We start from the raw sequence: 15,597 nt of genomic DNA on the forward strand, positions 1-15,597 counted from the left end.
CGCGAGCAACGGTGACTTATTTAGGGGAAGCTGAATGCCCGGAACTCCATAAGGAGAGTGACGGCAGTCTAGACTCTTGACAGACAACGGCTAACCAGGGCGCTTGGCGGGAAAACGGTAGACAATTTCAGTATTCGTGGAGCTTGGCGTTAGAACGAAACAAACCATTGGCCACTCACTTGGTTGCTTTGTTAAGGCAGCGCCACACATGGACTATTCGACGCTATCGCCAGACCGCCCAATGCCGACTCAGAAGCATGTCAGCACTTGCCAGCAACTCAATTAAATGGCCAAGCCACCATATGCCTTCTCCGTGTAGGGCAGAACATCCTTTAAGAGTCGGGGCTGTGCCACAGAAGCCGTTTCGAACCAGTTCTGTATCCTACCCACGTCACTCTTTGCACAATGGTTTCTCAAAAGTTTCTTTCCGCGTTGGCGGTTTTGTCTTTGTTTTCGGGGTCTGAGGCTGGCGTTTGTTACCCCAGCGGTTCGACATCTTCAATCACAGCTGAGACAGTTTCGTCTACGACTGAAACAGCATTGTCTACCACCGAGACAGCTTCGTTCTCTTCTGCTGACTCGAGCACAAGTGTCACGGCCACCGCTAGCACGAGCACTGTTCAAAGCTCTTCTTCAGCAACCGAGACAGGTTCTGCATCAATTTCTACAACATTCTCTACCACGTTTTCTACTACTTTCTTGACCACGGCATCGACGACAGCCTCGACCGAGAGCATCTCCGTTTCTGCGACCACCACCTCCGCCGAGCCCGAGGAGACTGTTTGCCTTCGCAACGGAGACTTTGACGACAGCTACGACGTGTCTCCCTGGTACTCGGCCCTAGACGTGGCCAATATCCTCATGGGCGTCGTCTCAGGCATGTCCCACGAAGGCGGCCACTCTCTACGCCTGAAGTTCGACAGCCGCCCGCTTTACTTCCTCGCCAACCCCCTGAACCCTAAGGCTCTCGTTGCTGAGCAAGACTACGAGATCTCAGTCTGGGCCCGCTTCGACAAGGAAGTCGACGACAACGGCGAGGGCTGCACGCAACTCTTCCTCTGGTGCATGCACAGCGACTGGGACTTCGCTGAGAATGGGGGCAATGGACAGTTGTTGGCATCGGCTGACTCGGTCAATGACTTTGCTCAGGTCAAGGCCACTTGCCGTTGGTCTCAGGCGCAGCTGGACAAGAATCCTCTTTTGATGCTCAAGTGGTCATGCTCCAAGACGCTGGCCTGGGTGGACTCTATCACCATCGAGAAGGCGGGTCAGTAAGAGAAGCGAAGCTCTGGCAACGGCCAAACACTGGAAAGCCTCAATATATCACAGCAGCCCCCTGCTGATAAACTAATTCTTTTATCTATCTTTCTTTCACCTCAGACACACTGTACATGCTCCACGCTGTTAACAATCTTTTTGCCCGATGCTCGATAGAATGTCACATATCCATATCTGCCAAACTAGCGCTTGGCGATCAATACTCATAGCTTCTTGACTACTTCTCAATTGAAGCAAATGCACGTGATTTGTGATCAAATGCTGTCATGAGAATCCTGAGTCATCCCATATTATAACCTCAAGTTCTCTGATGATGGCATGCACATACCTTATTAACGGAAACTTTGATACCTAGAAGCCTCGGTTTAAGCATAATTGTCCAACGTCACTGTTCCACCTCAATTGGGAAGGAAGCCGTTAAATCGGTCCTCATACCGTTACCTCGCCCTCACGGAGACAAAAAGCCCCAACCACGGAGCAAGCATCAAGTCTTCAATGGGACAATTAAACTGTAAACAATGATGATCAACGCAGAAATTGACTGACCGAGAAATTTCGAGAACAGCAGAACCGGAGAAGGAGAAGACAAAGACCGTGTGAGCTCGCCCAGATGTGAAGAAATATATTGAAGACGGCTACCTCCTACACTTACGTGTTGTTAATTCTATGCTTTTGCTGGCGTTTGATCTCCCCTCTTGTTGAAGCAAACTACTTTGATTCCTCCTCCGGCTTGCGGCCGTAGAGGTAGCGCACCATGAAGTAGCTATGAATCCTGCGGTTGCGGATGGCGTTGCGAATACTCATGAGGAAAACTTGGTACTCGTCATCGGGCCACTGGAGGACATGCTTCCATAGCATGAGAGTGTATCCTGTGGGTACAATCAGCATGAATAAAGAGTCAGCCAGATAGCAATTGCTTACCCTCAAGGTCGTTCTCCAGCGTGAGCCTGACAAACCGGCCAATCTCTGCTAGCTTAGGGTCCTTGGGCCAGTCGCCCACAGGAATCTAAGATGTTCTAGTAAGCTCACCAAACGTGACACGGCACCTTGGGCACTCACCTTGTACTCAACCATCTTGATATCCTGGAAGCCAGCCTCCTCGATACCCTTCTTCTGCAAATCGTGCACGAAGAATGGCAGCCCCAAAGCCTTACCGCCCTCCTCATACATCTTCTTCCCTAGCCTCAGCACATCCTGCCTCTCGGAGGTTCCATCGTCGCTGCGGAATTCGACATCAGCCTCGGCCGACTGAATCCATCCGCCGGGTGCACAGCATCGGTAGGCTTCCTTGAACAAAGCAGTCCAGTCCCTAATGGCGCCAAAGAGGTAACGGATGTGGATAAAATCAAAGGTGTTGTCCTTCCAGGTCCAGGTTTCACTGGCATCATCGATTTCGAAGCGCACATTTGGTGGAACCCACTTGGGCTGGCAGGGAGATAGATCAGTGCCTGTTACTTCGGCACCGGGATACTGGTCAGCAAAATCACTATGGCTTATCAGCACGACGATATCCGTCAAGGCGTGTAGCAATCGTACATTGCCCAAATACCTATGAGAGGGTCAGCGAGGCGTCAGCATTGAGCATGAGAGACCTTACCGCTTCCTGTGCCAACATCAAGCACGCGCTACAACAAATTCACGTCAACTCATATTCTCCACAATTTGGATACAATAATCCGCACCTTGACATCATCCTTAATTGGAGCAAGAAATAGCTTGCCGTCCAAGAGGATCATCAAGTAGTGGTGGCTACGGCAGTCAGTAAGCATCAATTGGACGGGGAGTCAATCGTACGTGATATCCACGGACTCAAGCTGTCGCTCATCGTTGGGGAACGAGTACTCTGTATCGAATTTATCGCTGTGAAAAGTGCGACCTTGAATCTGACGATACTCGAGAATGCTGGCAGACACTGACGCAGTCGAGCTTTCTCTAGTGTCTCACATTAAAAGCATGTCTCACCCCCTCGAGGGGCACTCACACATCCGATCCAAGAGACGAATCGCCATCATCAAAGGCGTCACCCTAGTTCAAAAGATCAGCCGCATGCATGAGGCATTAAGGACCAGTCAAAAAGTACCTCGACGTCATCAGCAGGAACAATCTGAGGCTGGACGAGCGGAGAACCCGTAGCAGCAGGTGTGCGCTCCCCAGCAGGCGACTTGGACACGGCACGCAGATCAGACATGACGAGCTGTATACGAAGTTCGATGTTGATTGAAGAGATGCGAGAGGACAACAAAGAAGCGTGTGGAGATTGGGGGGGGAGTGAGGGGAATAGCGCGCGCTCAAGCCGTGGCCCCATTAATCACGGGGAATTTTCGACGCGGAGGTAGCATCGGGAGCTTCGGCCCGTGTTGACGCGAGCCAGGGGGAGTATCCAATAGGAAGCTGTGAGTGCTGTGACGGTCGGTCAGAGGGAAGACGCTGAAGCCATGTAATCATCAAGTTTAAAGGAGAACATGAAGCTATTCGTATGTCTCGAGATCTATATAAACGGGTCTCGTTCTTGGTCGTTGACTAGCTCGTGGGTGACGTGCCGCTAAAAGCTGATGCCGCGTGCCAAGTTCGTGACTAGACTTGCGCCATCTGCCAGACCATGCCGCTTCTGGTGTCTGGAACGCGGATCCCGGGCCGGGTTGCCAGTTGTCAACGGAACAAGGCACAGGCGTCAATGGCTGGTAGAGTTGACAAGTCGCATTGTCGGTTTGTGTGAATGTAACTATTGACTTATAGCTGTTGGATTGAGTATTGTTGAGGCCATAGCCGAGGTTAATTCTGTGGAGTGACTGTTACAGAGACGCGACACAAGTTTCGAGTGCCCCGGTACACACTGACGACTGTGTTCTTTGACTGACTCTTTCTCATCGTTAGAGGAGAAATACGCAAACCAGCAATGGCAATGAACACAAAACCGTTCTATCAAGATACAGAACGCGCCATGCCCTTCCAATGCCTCTTCTGGTACAATGGCGCTACCGATTATCCCAACCGTCGCTTCATCTCCGTCAAAATCTCCGACACTTGGCTCAAATTGTCAAAGGCATCTTGCGACAGATCCGCTGACCCTAGCACCTCCTCCAACACAGCTTCTGCGCGCTCCAAATCTCCTCTGTTCGCATACTTGTCTTCCCTCAACTTGGCATTTTCCTTTTCAACCTGTTTATACTGGCTCTTGAGTCGCATGTGATTTCTCTCCAACTGAGTTTGACTGACACTCCCTGCCACGCTCCCAGATGCACTTCGTGATGATGTTGATGGTGCAGTGGTGGTTGCAGGGGTAGATGGACGGGGAGGCGTCCATGGATTCGATTGATCGGATGACGCGCCAGAGAATGAACCTAGGCCTGCTGCTATTGTGATTTCGGGAATGTTTCCTGGGTTTGAAGGATCTGGGACTTGGAACACGGGTACTGAAAAATGCTGTGATACGAAAGTCGACGTGGCTGCGTTGGCGTCGACACCCAAGACCATCTGATCTGGAGGATTTGGACTGCAGAACCGATTAGAGGGCGGCCGTCCAGACAAAAAGTAACTTACAAGACATCTGCAGGGGCTGAGATATTCTGGTCAGGCATTGAATCAAGAATCGAGGCTGAAAAGTTCATTGCTGGAAGCATGATGGCAGGGGCTCGGTGAACATAGTCTTGGCTAACGATCAGTAACTCCACTACCCTCCTGATACGTGAACACTCACATGGCGAGTATTCCATCTTCAAAGATTCCAAGTCTCGATCCTGCATCCCCGGAATGAGCAGCTGAAAGATAAACCACCAACCGGCCAAATCAGACATGGGTGTCAGGAATCGCTCGGTAATGCTTTCGTGCGCCGCGCTCATCAGACGCTCAAAATCTGGTAGCGGTATTATAGGACATGCTGCGAGTGACTCGTGTGTGCGTGCTTTGGCGTCGCTTTCAAATGCTTTCAAGCAGCGGTTGCAGCGACGGGAACGCTTGTGACGACGACCAAGATGTTGCCTGCGTGATGTCAGTATATCGCCTAAAATGGGACCATGGAGGAATACTTGAGCCGAGAGATATCCTCGCATCCACCCAGCGGATTCTTGGGCCCTCGCTCCAGGCAGTTCAAGGCATCAGGTTCAAATACCCGATAAGGGCAGGCGAACCGAGGGCGAGACCCCATGACATATGCCGGATCATCATCCTTTCTCCTTTTTCTGCCTCTTCGTCCTCCATCTCCACCCTCTCCCACACCTTGACCACTGGGAGTCGAGATCCCAGCCCACGACGCTTGTTGTCCACTTGCGGGTGCTCCCACCCATCCCTGTCCAACACCTGTGCCGCTCCCTGCGCCTTGGTCTGCATCGCGAGCTTCCGACCCTTTGGAAGACGTTTCTGACTCGTCTGAGTCACTTTCGTCACCACCTGCGGCGGTAGTTCTAGTCGCATTTTTCGAAAGGATCATCTTCACCTCTACTGTAGCCATACCGATCTGCTTGAACGATGGCTTCGGGGGCGGTGGCGTCTCGGGGGGGTTAGGAGACACTGAGGCAGAAACCTCAGGAAGAGTATCCTTGAGCCTCGCTGAAGGGGATAAAACGACTTCGGGGATCTTTTCTTTCTTAGGGCTAAAAATGTTTGGGGAGGCAGACATGGGCTCCTTTGGTGTCGTTGGGGAGACCAAGTGATGGTGCAGAGTCCTTGCTCTTCGAGGGCTAACGACTCTTGAGGTCTCTGGAATAGAATCCATGGGTGTTATTGGAGAAAATAAGTCTTGATGTGAAGTCTTTGTCCTCGGAGGGCTGACGACCTTGGGGGATTCAGGTACGGGTGGCGGCGTTATTAGGGAGAACAACTCTTGATGCGGTGTCTTTGCCCTCTGGGGGCGAGGCTTGGGGACTGAGCCCTCGATACCTACTCGAGGAAACAAGCCACCGTAAGGAAATCTCTCCTTTGGAGGTGGACTTGACTTGGCCTGGGGCGGCTCTGGGTTGTTGTCAAGCTCAGCAGGCTTCGTCTGCCATATCCCCAGAGACGCCCCTGGATCAGCTTCAAAATCTCTCCAGGTGCTGTCCAGAAATCCTTGGCCAATCGTAACCATGTGAGTTGCAACATGTGCGTCCAAGAAGTCGAAGTCGGCGTATCTCGAGTCGCAGAAATTGCACATGAGTAGCTTTTGGTGTGGGGGTTGAAGGAGTCGCATTTTTGGGATTTGTTGTCGCTTGTGTACCGCATCCATGTGAGTGACTAGGTCCGAAAGAGAACGAAACGCTTTGATGCTTTTGCAAGATTTCCACGTGCATATAAAGGGGTGGAAAAAGCTCGACTCGAGAGGTCCCATGATACCGAGGAATGGATGCTGCCATTCGAGTTTGTAGACCTGAGTTGCATAGTGATACGCGATGCGGTCCGTCAAGTAAGCGTTTGAGTCTCGAAGGTGTGGATTCAAGGAAACGATGAGTTGTCGGATCTGGCTGGTCGTTTGCAAGACCGAGTGAGCGTCTGAAAAGTATGCCCGGAAGAGAGGTCCCTCATCAGTATTTTTAGAGGGATTTTGGTTGTAAGGAACGTCTGGAAGCTCGAAGACATTGTGTTCGAAGGGATTGTACCCGGCGCTGACACAGGTTGTGCCGCTCATCATTGAGTTGACCGACTCATAACGGCCCGGCGTAGGTGTGCTTTTGGACATCTGCTAAGCGCGTCAACGTTTATGTTTCATTGAACAAAGACTGAGGCATGAAGCGCTCACTGGTTCATCTAACCGATCGACCTGTTGAAATCCTTTCCAAACTTGTACATGGTCGGTGTCGAAGCCAACCGGCATTCCGAATGGGGTAGAGTGCATCGGAATCATCACATGTTGTCTTTTGGTCAGTGAATAAGTGTCCCATCGGTGCCTTATGAAGCGAATCAGATTACTTACGGTTCGGGTTTGCTTTTCGGCACGCCCCCATACATTTGTTTGAACCTGGAGAACGCGTTGCCTCGCGCCGTCGAGCTTGAGACCACGTAATCCTCGTCTCCGACCTTGGCAGCATCTTCAGGCTCTTTGCCGACCGAGCCCTCGTCCTCGGTGACCAGTCCGATCCACGAGGAACTGTGCGATATCACCTCATCGCCTGGTTGATCCGTCATGGCGGCTGCTCAACCAGCGACAGTGGTATGCGACCGAGAGGAATTGATTTCCCCATTCCCTTCCCCGCGGAATTGAGATAATCCAGAGCTGAAAACCAGGCTGCGGGATGGACGCTTCTGACAGGCTGATTCAGACTTTGTCGAGGGTGCGCACAATTGTGTGCCAGAGGCGTCTTGGCGTCCCTCCGATTCGCCCAGCCTCGTCACGTTGCATTTCTCCTCACACATCTGGGCGCTTGTTGATTGGGGGCCAAGGACTTGGCTCACCAGCAAGGCGGAATCTCGAGGCGGGAAGCGCCGCGCCTAATCTTTGTTGGCCGGTGGTGGGACTCAAAGGTGTGAGGTTGTTTTGAGATGTTTTACTGAACACACTTGGCAGGGAATCATTGAGTTTCCTTCAAGTCATGGGATAGGGAGCGTGCCTCTCTGTTGGGTGCACTGCATCCTTTGATATCCTCCTCAACCATGTGCTGATCCATTTGTGTGCATACCTACGTCAAGTACATAAGTGTATTCGCACTGCATAATTATTTATGAAGCTTATCAAAGTTATGCTCTCGCAAGACCAGAGTTGTTCAAGTGTCTCAGCCAAAGCAGCCAATCAAAGGTTGGATTTTAACACACCACGCGCACGTCCAACACAATCGTGCGCTTACCCTACGGCCTCATATGTGCGGGAGTTTTTGAACTCAGCTCGCAAACATCACATTTGTTATCAAATAGTCTCAGTCCTCGATGATAAAGGATTCGCTCTTCCCCTACTTTTCCTAAGCTAAGATTGATAGGTAATTGCGAAGATCCAATTTTATCAATGGCTTGTTTTTCTCCTGATTGTGTCCATCCAAACAAGATTCCCGCTACGGTGCACTATCACGAGAACTCACCAATATTTACATACTTTCTGTACATTTCAAACTACTCGCTCTCACTTGATCAGTCCCAATACTTCCGAGACTAAGTATTATCTACAAAACATGCCGTCTAACCCCGCCTTCGTTTGTGGCTGGGAGTCGATTAGCTGGGAGAATCAGAAGCCGTGAGTCTCTGCCCGATTGCAACAGTCACATATGGCTCGATCTCATTTCGCATGTTCTCAGGCCAACTATGAGTATGGCTCAAACTCAAAGTGTCTCAAGCATGACGTGCGAGCCAGACACAGACAGAGTAGAATATCAACAAGATAGCAACGTAGGGAAATCAACGGGAAAGGAAGTTTCGGGTTTGAAAGAAGACCCCCCGCCTTCACTCCTGGGCATTGGAGGTCAGTTCGAGTAGGAGAGCTTGGGACCGAGCGGCTCGGGCTTACAGAACCGCGTTTGGAACACGAGCAAATGTTGTTTTCCGGTTGGATTGTTTGTTAGTTATTCATAGCGTGGCGATTTTTTTCGGGTGTCTATTATAGAAGGGTGCGCATATGGGGAAGAATATCAACTCTTCGACAGATGCCCTGCGTTGCAGTCATGTTTCCGATCAAGTGACTCGATGAGCGGCACGGATTTTCGTGTGGGATGCTTTTTTGTCGGCCTGGCCGAGGCTCCAGTATTCCTAAGTCTCGTACTGAATGATCTGGCAATTCTACTCGTGAACTCCCTGGATAGGTAGGGCAGGTAAAGCGCACGCGACCATATCCTCCCCAGCGTACGGCGTATGTCGTATTATATTCAACATTAGACTTTACGCAATAAGTGGAGTACCACTACAAACCACCAATGGATCCCCTGAAATGGTGAGATGCTTCTCTAGTTGCCCTGCAGTCTGATGGGGCCGTATGCAGTCAGCGGCCATGATACGCCAGTGAGAATTACCTTGTTTGGTATCATTCTGCGCAGCAGAAATAGAGAGTATGACTTATTAGGTGACTTCCTCTCCTCCCATCCTAGCTTAATCTTCATTGAATTATCGCAACGCAACAAGTGCCCCCTCAAGTAACCATACCCATCTCGATAACTGACATTTCTGTCAAGACAGGCAGAATGATAGAATCCGCCGACCCTTTACCCGTCACCACTGAGGAGCTAACCCCAGCTTGGTTCTCCAAGGTATTGGGGAAGCGGGTTAAGGATGCATCGATTGTTGAAACGATTCACGGGACTGCCTCCAAAATCCTCGTCCAGCTGACGTATGAGGATCCAGCCGATGGCCCAATAGCCGTCTGCGTGAAAGGCGGATTCAACCCGGCGATATTGGCCCTTCAGCCGTCTCTGAGTCAGATGTACCAGCTTGAAGCCGAGTTCTACCATTACATCAGCCCCACCGTCCAGATGCGTCTGCCTGATGCCTACTACTGCGCAATAGACGAGGCGGGCCAGCAGGGAATCGTCGTGCTCGCGGATCTCAAGGCCACGGGCTATAGGTTTGGCAACCCCCTTGAAGCCTGGCCAGTTAAACGTGTCTGGGCTGGGGTAGAGCAACTGGCTACTTTGCACGCCAGGACATGGGGCGGCGAGCCTAGAGATTTTCCATGGCTTAACAGGGAGTTCTCGATCCGCGACATTATGCGATCCTTGCTATCTGCTGAGTCTTGGGGGGCAAGGTTCGGAGGTGACTCCAGGCCTCCCGTGCCCGATGAGCTTGCAGATCGTGAGCGGATGGCCAAGGCCTTCGAGACACTTTGGAGCAACACCGACACCAAGATGAATTGTATCGTGCATGGGGACCCTCACATCGGCAACACCTTTATCACACCTACGGGCGAGCCAGGGTTTCTCGACTGGCAATGCATTTACAGAGGATCGGCGATTCATGACGTGGCCTACTTCATTGCTGGCTCACTCTCCATCGACGACCGCAGGAAGAACGACGGGCAGCTTTTCCAGCACTATCTCGACACCCTGCACCAGAAAGGAGGGCCTAGGTTCAATATGGAGGAACTCTGGGAGGAGTACCGGAAGCACACACTACACGGGTTCATTTGGAGTCTCGCCCTATCCGAGATGCAACCCCGGGAATTAGTCGACGCTATGGCGAAGAGATACTGTGCGGCTATCATAGACCTCAAGACCCTCGACCTGCTTGAAGGTCTTGAGTCCAAATAAAGGCTTGCTGGGTATGAATACGTACTTCAAAGCATCAAAAAACATTCAAAGGCTCTATGAGGTTTGGAAAGTGTTCGAGCGTAAGTGAATTGACTATCATTACGCAATGTCGAGTTAAAGCCTGGACTTTCCCTCTTCCTTGACTCAAATGAAAGTTTCATTGGATGCAAAATACTAGATCTGAATCCCAACACGTGGATCCCTTGTGTCAGGACGTCTTCCTCTGCCTTGCCCAAATATCTGCTCTTGGTCGCAAGTACCACAACCAGATCGGCCAGTCTCGCCCTCGTACCAGCATCACAGCCCATGAATATGAATATCACCAAAGCTAACATTGATACCAACATGAGTTCCCTCACTCATGCTCGGTATCGTTCAAGATCCACATTGTTCATCGCTAGTTTACTCCCCTAAGCGGTTTTGAGGAAATGCCTGTGAAGGTAATCCAGCTTGAGAGAAATGGCAGTCTTAGAAGACCAGATCCAAAGGGTCAAAGTCTCATAGCTATATATGAATTGGTCGCTAGGTCTTCAGATGTTGTTCTTGCCTCAAGTTTCAACATCACGTCACCCAACATTCTACTTCAATCACCAATCACTTCTGAACCCCTCAAAACTTAAATATTTTATCAGTGATCACCATGAAGCTCGTCTCCCTTATCCTTATTTTTGTCTCCTCATGTCCGCAGTCCTTGTTGTCCCTGGCATCGAGTCTCGTGTTGACATCCCCGGCGTCAGGTATGAGGTCCCGGGTCGGACCGAAAGGACCCAACCTCACTCCTCTCGGTCCTACCATAGACCGAAGCTCATACATCCCAGTCCCAGGTTATCTCACAGATATCTAAAAGACCTGTCATAGCTATCTTTTATACTAGAGACTTCAGCTCTCAATAGGGCTTGGTTACACATAATACCCTAAACACATCACCAGACATGACACTACTCGTTCAGTACGACACGCCTGGCCCTCTGCCAACATAAACCTAGCACGGATGGCTTATCCCTCGGGAAGCAACCTTTCCCTAGCATTGTCCACAAGGATAGCTACGTTCTACTGGAAAATAGCTTATCAAGAATCTCTTGAAGCACGTCAGTTATTCAGCTCGGCACGCGAAGCTAATCAGCGCCTGGTTTCGACCTCACCACTGGTACCAAGGGGTCCCACATTGGTTATGGCTTGATCCGAAAGCGCAGGGAGGTACTTATGTCCGTATATCCGTTGTTCCTGGCGCCAAGAATCACTGAACTCCAAGCCATGGATGACGTGATGCTTGGTTACAGGGGCAAGGCTAGACGCATTGCATCCTTCAATGGTGGATCACGGCTCCAAGGTGGGATGAGAGGCGTATGTACAGGCTTTAGCTGACAAATTGGTTTTTAATACTGCCACTCATCAGTGACTATTGGTGATGGACATCCATCACGCCGGAGTTATCAGGCACGCCCTGCTATGCCCTGCTCCGTCTGTGCTTTACACAGGAACCCTAGGCATCGACGCAGAAACCTCCAATGTCGTCCCCCAAGAAAATTCGGGTCTCCCGTGTTGCCGTCATCGGGGCGGGCGCAAGTGGGCTGGCAGCTCTCAGGTGTGATTTCTTGGTCCTTATCCCGGGCTTTTTGCATGTGGCCCCTCTGACCAAGACTTTCTAGGTATCTACTTGCTGAGAAGAAGTTCACCTACGTGCAGGCGTTTGAGCAAAGGGCCACGCCAGGTGGTGTTTGGAATTACACGTCTCTCGCCAAAGAAGACAACTTTCATGTTCCACGAGAACACCCAAGTTCCCGCCCGGATGAAGCCATATCGGTGGAAGATGGCAAAAGGTTCGAGTTCATCACGCCGGTCTATGAACAACTTGAGACCAATATTCCGCATACACTGATGAACTTTACCGATGAGAAGTTTCCGGCTGGAACGCCTCTATTTCCGAGACATGAAACAGTTTTGCAGTATCTTAAAGGCTATGCAGAAGACGTCAAGTCTTATATTCAATTTGAAGCACAGGTGCTAGATGTTCAAAGACTAGCTGGAGCCTGGGAGATAGAGATCCTTGACCTTCGGACTGACCAAGTCTCTCGAACCGAATTCGACGCTGTTGTGGTGGCGAGCGGTCATTTTAATGACCCATATGTCCCAAACATTCCCGGACTCGTTAAGTTCGACCAAGCCCATCCAGGGGCCCTGCTCCATTCCAAGTTCTACCGGCGGCCTGATAAATATGCTGGAAAGGTAAAGGAAGAGGATTGTTTTCCTTTTTGATGGAAAAGCCTGAATGTCTTGCTAATGCAAAGTCAGAAAGTCATCATCATTGGCAACTCGGCGTCCGGTATTGACCTGACAGCTCAGCTATCTCGAGTTGCCAGACTGCCCGTCATCATTTCGGAGAAAGAGAAGCAAGTTGGACTCGAGCCACCTTCAAACACTAATTCCACTGTCCATCTTCCCGAAATCACCCAGTTTCAGGCTGAGGGCCGAACTATTCACTTCGCCAATGGCAACATCGAAACTGAAGTTGATGCAGTCATTTTCTGCACGGGCTTCCACTACTCCTACCCCTTCCTTCAATCCCTTGAACCCGGCATTATCGACCCTAAAGGGGGATATGTCAAGCATCTTTGGGAGAACATGCTCTATACCGCAGATCCCACTTTGGCGTTCCTTAGTGTTCCGCAGAGGGGGATTCCGTTTCCCCTCGTTGAGACCCAGAGTGCTGTCATTAGTCGAATCTGGTCTGGCCGACTTAGTCCCCCGTCAGAGGCTGAAATGGAGTCGTGGGTGAAGAAGGAGCATTTCCAAAAGGGGGAGGGGAAGCCGATTCACATAATAAACTTTCCCGAAGATGTCAGTTATATGGAGCGCCTCTATGATCTCAGCGCAACTGCTGTAAGGGCTCTTGAGCTGGGGTTGGAGAATAAGGGAGATGGAAAACGACCACCACGTTGGGACCCGCAGCAGGTCTGGATTAGGGGAAAGGTCGGCGAGATCAAGCAGGCGAGTCGTTTGGCTGGAGACCGCAGGTTCAACATCACGTCACATGAGGAGCTGGGCTTTTTTTACGAAGAACCAAACAAGAACGGAGAAAACGGTACCGCCTAAGCAAGCCATGGGCTTCGACTAGACATATCTTGGTACTTAATTAAACCGTGACAAAAAAGCCGAATAATATTAATAGCCTGTGATCCCGAATCTGTGGCATTTGGAGTTGCCGCAACGAGAGAGCTCTCCTTGCACTACGACCATGCCCAGTTCCCGCCGATAAAACAACTCAGTTCTTTTGCCCCCACAGATTCAAGTTTCTCCCAAGTGCTTGTTAGTATCCAGGAGAGGGTATGAACCATTTGCCCCTTGAGATCACGGCGCTGGCTTGGACATTTTGGGTGGTGGGAGAAGGTAGGGGCGTAGCACAATGAACAACTCATATTTTCCTAACTGATATCTCATAACAACGCCACTTTACCCTCCCTGATCATAGACGCAAGAAGCTACGGGTTCCCGTGACCGTTTTGTTCTCCCGATGAAAATCGACGAGTGATGGCCTCCTGAAATGCCTTCTCCACGTCATGCTCATGAAGCCAGGCCGCACCTTTTCTACCTTTCATCCTCTCCCTAAAATCTTGATCGCTCTCCTCTTTTCCAGCAGCTTTAAGTCCCTCATTGCGCGCAAACTGCTTCTGGCGATCCTGCAGCACAATATCCAGGACCCTGGCAGCATGCGGACGCCGAACCGACTCGTACAAGTCCAGCGCTAGGCCAATGTGGCTCCGTCGGATGGGCCTCGAGATGGGAAGTGCCTGTGGGAAGACGGCTCGTAGTGCGAGATAGAGCGTGTAGGCATCGTCGATTGCCAGCGAGGCTCCGGCGCCAAAAGCGCCTCCGTGGGCGTGGGCTGCGTCGCCGATGAGCACTACTCGATCTGCAAAGGTCCAGGTATCTAGCTTGGGGCCGAATGCGTTGGTGTATCTTCGTAGAGTGCGGGTGGTATCCGGTTGATGATTGCGGGGACAGGATGGTGATATCCCTGGGAGTATATGGTTATTAGGGGATTCACGGGACTGGGTGGGATGTTGAAGGTTTGAGGGCGATGGTAGGCGCACCTTGAATGCGTCACGGACGTCATCAACGCTCGCAGGCGAGTTCCAGACGACATCTTCAAGTGGCTTCTTCAAGTCGTCGAGCTCCTTTGTGTTGGCATTGAAGTTGAAGGTAACCCCGTAGCCTTTTGTCCCTATCCATTCCTGTTAGTCTTGATGCTACAATAAGCAATGCTATCCTCGAGATACCTAGCCTTGATGCGAAAAACCAGGATGTCGGACTTTGCTAGATATAAATTGCTAGCTCGTACCTCGGGCAACAGTTAAAGGGGCCTCTGGAGTTACTCACCCACCGAGTCGAGTCCTGGTCCAGACCCTCAATGTCTTGGACCAACTCATACGGGAACGTTGCTCGAAACATTGCGTCCCCCCAGCCCATAAGTTTATACTGGGGAACAAGGGTCTTTCGAACTTGCTGAGGTTAAAGTCAACCTTGCTATTCTCTAAACAACTACACCGAAATGTGTCACATACCGACCGAATCCCGTCCGCGCCGATAACGAGGTCCACCGTCGTCGACGTCTTGTCCTTGAAGAACACCGTGACATCATCCTCACTCACTTGCACCTCAGTCACATCCTTACCTGGGTGCAGAATATCCTCGGGCAGCTTCTTCAACAGCTCTTTCTGCAGCAGGGCCCGGTGCATGCGGGAAAAGTGATGGCGTCGATCGGGTACTCGCTCGTAGGCATTGTTGGACACGACATCCCCTGCCCTCCAGTGTCTAGTAGGGTAAGAGATGCGTGTAAGCCACCTTTTGATGCATAGCGACCAGTTTAAAGATGAAAAAAAGGTGTGAGTGTTGGCTTACTTGGTAAATGTGGGTGTTCCGGTTGGGTTGCGCCATCCAAGCTCGTCCTCCAAGACCCCCTGGACGCCCAACTTCTCCAGAGTCCGGAGCCCATTAGGGGCTAGACCTATGAGTGCACCGACCTCTTGGAACTCACTGGCCCGTTCGTAGACTTGGACCTGAATACCGGGGTGTTGGCGAAGGGCAATCGCAGCCGTAAGGCCGCCGATTCCACCACCGACGATGGCGATCGTGAGAGCCATGATGCAAGAATCGCTGTCTCAACAGTAGCCGAGTCAGCTTAGACAAG

General features: G+C 51.1%; 6 protein-coding genes across 6 annotated transcripts; 3 read left to right on the forward strand and 3 right to left on the reverse strand.

Moving 5' to 3' along the window:
* Window positions 1-405: 405 nt before the first annotated feature.
* NCS54_01388600 (Hypothetical protein) lies at window positions 406-1,275 on the forward strand (the record flags this gene model as incomplete). Its single annotated transcript, XM_053159054.1, has 1 exon — window positions 406-1,275. The coding sequence occupies one exon, from the start codon at window positions 406-408 to the stop codon at window positions 1,273-1,275; it is 870 nt and encodes a 289-aa protein (XP_053015029.1).
* Window positions 1,276-1,986: 711 nt separating this feature from the next.
* On the reverse strand, window positions 1,987-3,583 carry NCS54_01388700 (Hypothetical protein; the record flags this gene model as incomplete). Its single annotated transcript, XM_053159055.1, has 9 exons — window positions 1,987-2,147; window positions 2,200-2,284; window positions 2,338-2,764; window positions 2,815-2,827; window positions 2,876-2,903; window positions 2,961-3,027; window positions 3,073-3,210; window positions 3,260-3,303; window positions 3,359-3,583. The coding sequence occupies 9 exons, from the start codon at window positions 3,581-3,583 to the stop codon at window positions 1,987-1,989; spliced, it is 1,188 nt and encodes a 395-aa protein (XP_053015030.1).
* A 677-nt stretch (window positions 3,584-4,260) lies between these two features.
* NCS54_01388800 (C2H2-type domain-containing protein) lies at window positions 4,261-7,374 on the reverse strand (the record flags this gene model as incomplete). The annotated part of the gene is made up of 6 exons (XM_053159056.1): window positions 4,261-4,771; window positions 4,819-4,924; window positions 4,976-5,256; window positions 5,304-6,931; window positions 6,989-7,103; window positions 7,163-7,374. 6 exons carry the CDS (start codon window positions 7,372-7,374, stop codon window positions 4,261-4,263), a joined length of 2,853 nt encoding a protein of 950 aa, XP_053015031.1.
* A 1,973-nt stretch (window positions 7,375-9,347) lies between these two features.
* NCS54_01388900 (CHK domain-containing protein) lies at window positions 9,348-10,409 on the forward strand (the record flags this gene model as incomplete). Its single annotated transcript, XM_053159057.1, has 1 exon — window positions 9,348-10,409. The coding sequence occupies one exon, from the start codon at window positions 9,348-9,350 to the stop codon at window positions 10,407-10,409; it is 1,062 nt and encodes a 353-aa protein (XP_053015032.1).
* A 1,508-nt stretch (window positions 10,410-11,917) lies between these two features.
* NCS54_01389000 (Hypothetical protein) lies at window positions 11,918-13,502 on the forward strand (the record flags this gene model as incomplete). Its single annotated transcript, XM_053159058.1, has 3 exons — window positions 11,918-11,994; window positions 12,059-12,635; window positions 12,702-13,502. 3 exons carry the CDS (start codon window positions 11,918-11,920, stop codon window positions 13,500-13,502), a joined length of 1,455 nt encoding a protein of 484 aa, XP_053015033.1.
* A 386-nt stretch (window positions 13,503-13,888) lies between these two features.
* On the reverse strand, window positions 13,889-15,550 carry NCS54_01389100 (Hypothetical protein; the record flags this gene model as incomplete). The annotated part of the gene is made up of 5 exons (XM_053159059.1): window positions 13,889-14,631; window positions 14,687-14,723; window positions 14,787-14,912; window positions 14,972-15,221; window positions 15,309-15,550. The coding sequence occupies 5 exons, from the start codon at window positions 15,548-15,550 to the stop codon at window positions 13,889-13,891; spliced, it is 1,398 nt and encodes a 465-aa protein (XP_053015034.1).
* Window positions 15,551-15,597: the final 47 nt, after the last annotated feature.

Source organism: Fusarium falciforme, chromosome 12, assembly GCF_026873545.1.
Source record: "Fusarium falciforme chromosome 12, complete sequence".
Lineage (NCBI taxonomy): Eukaryota > Fungi > Ascomycota > Sordariomycetes > Hypocreales > Nectriaceae > Fusarium > Fusarium falciforme.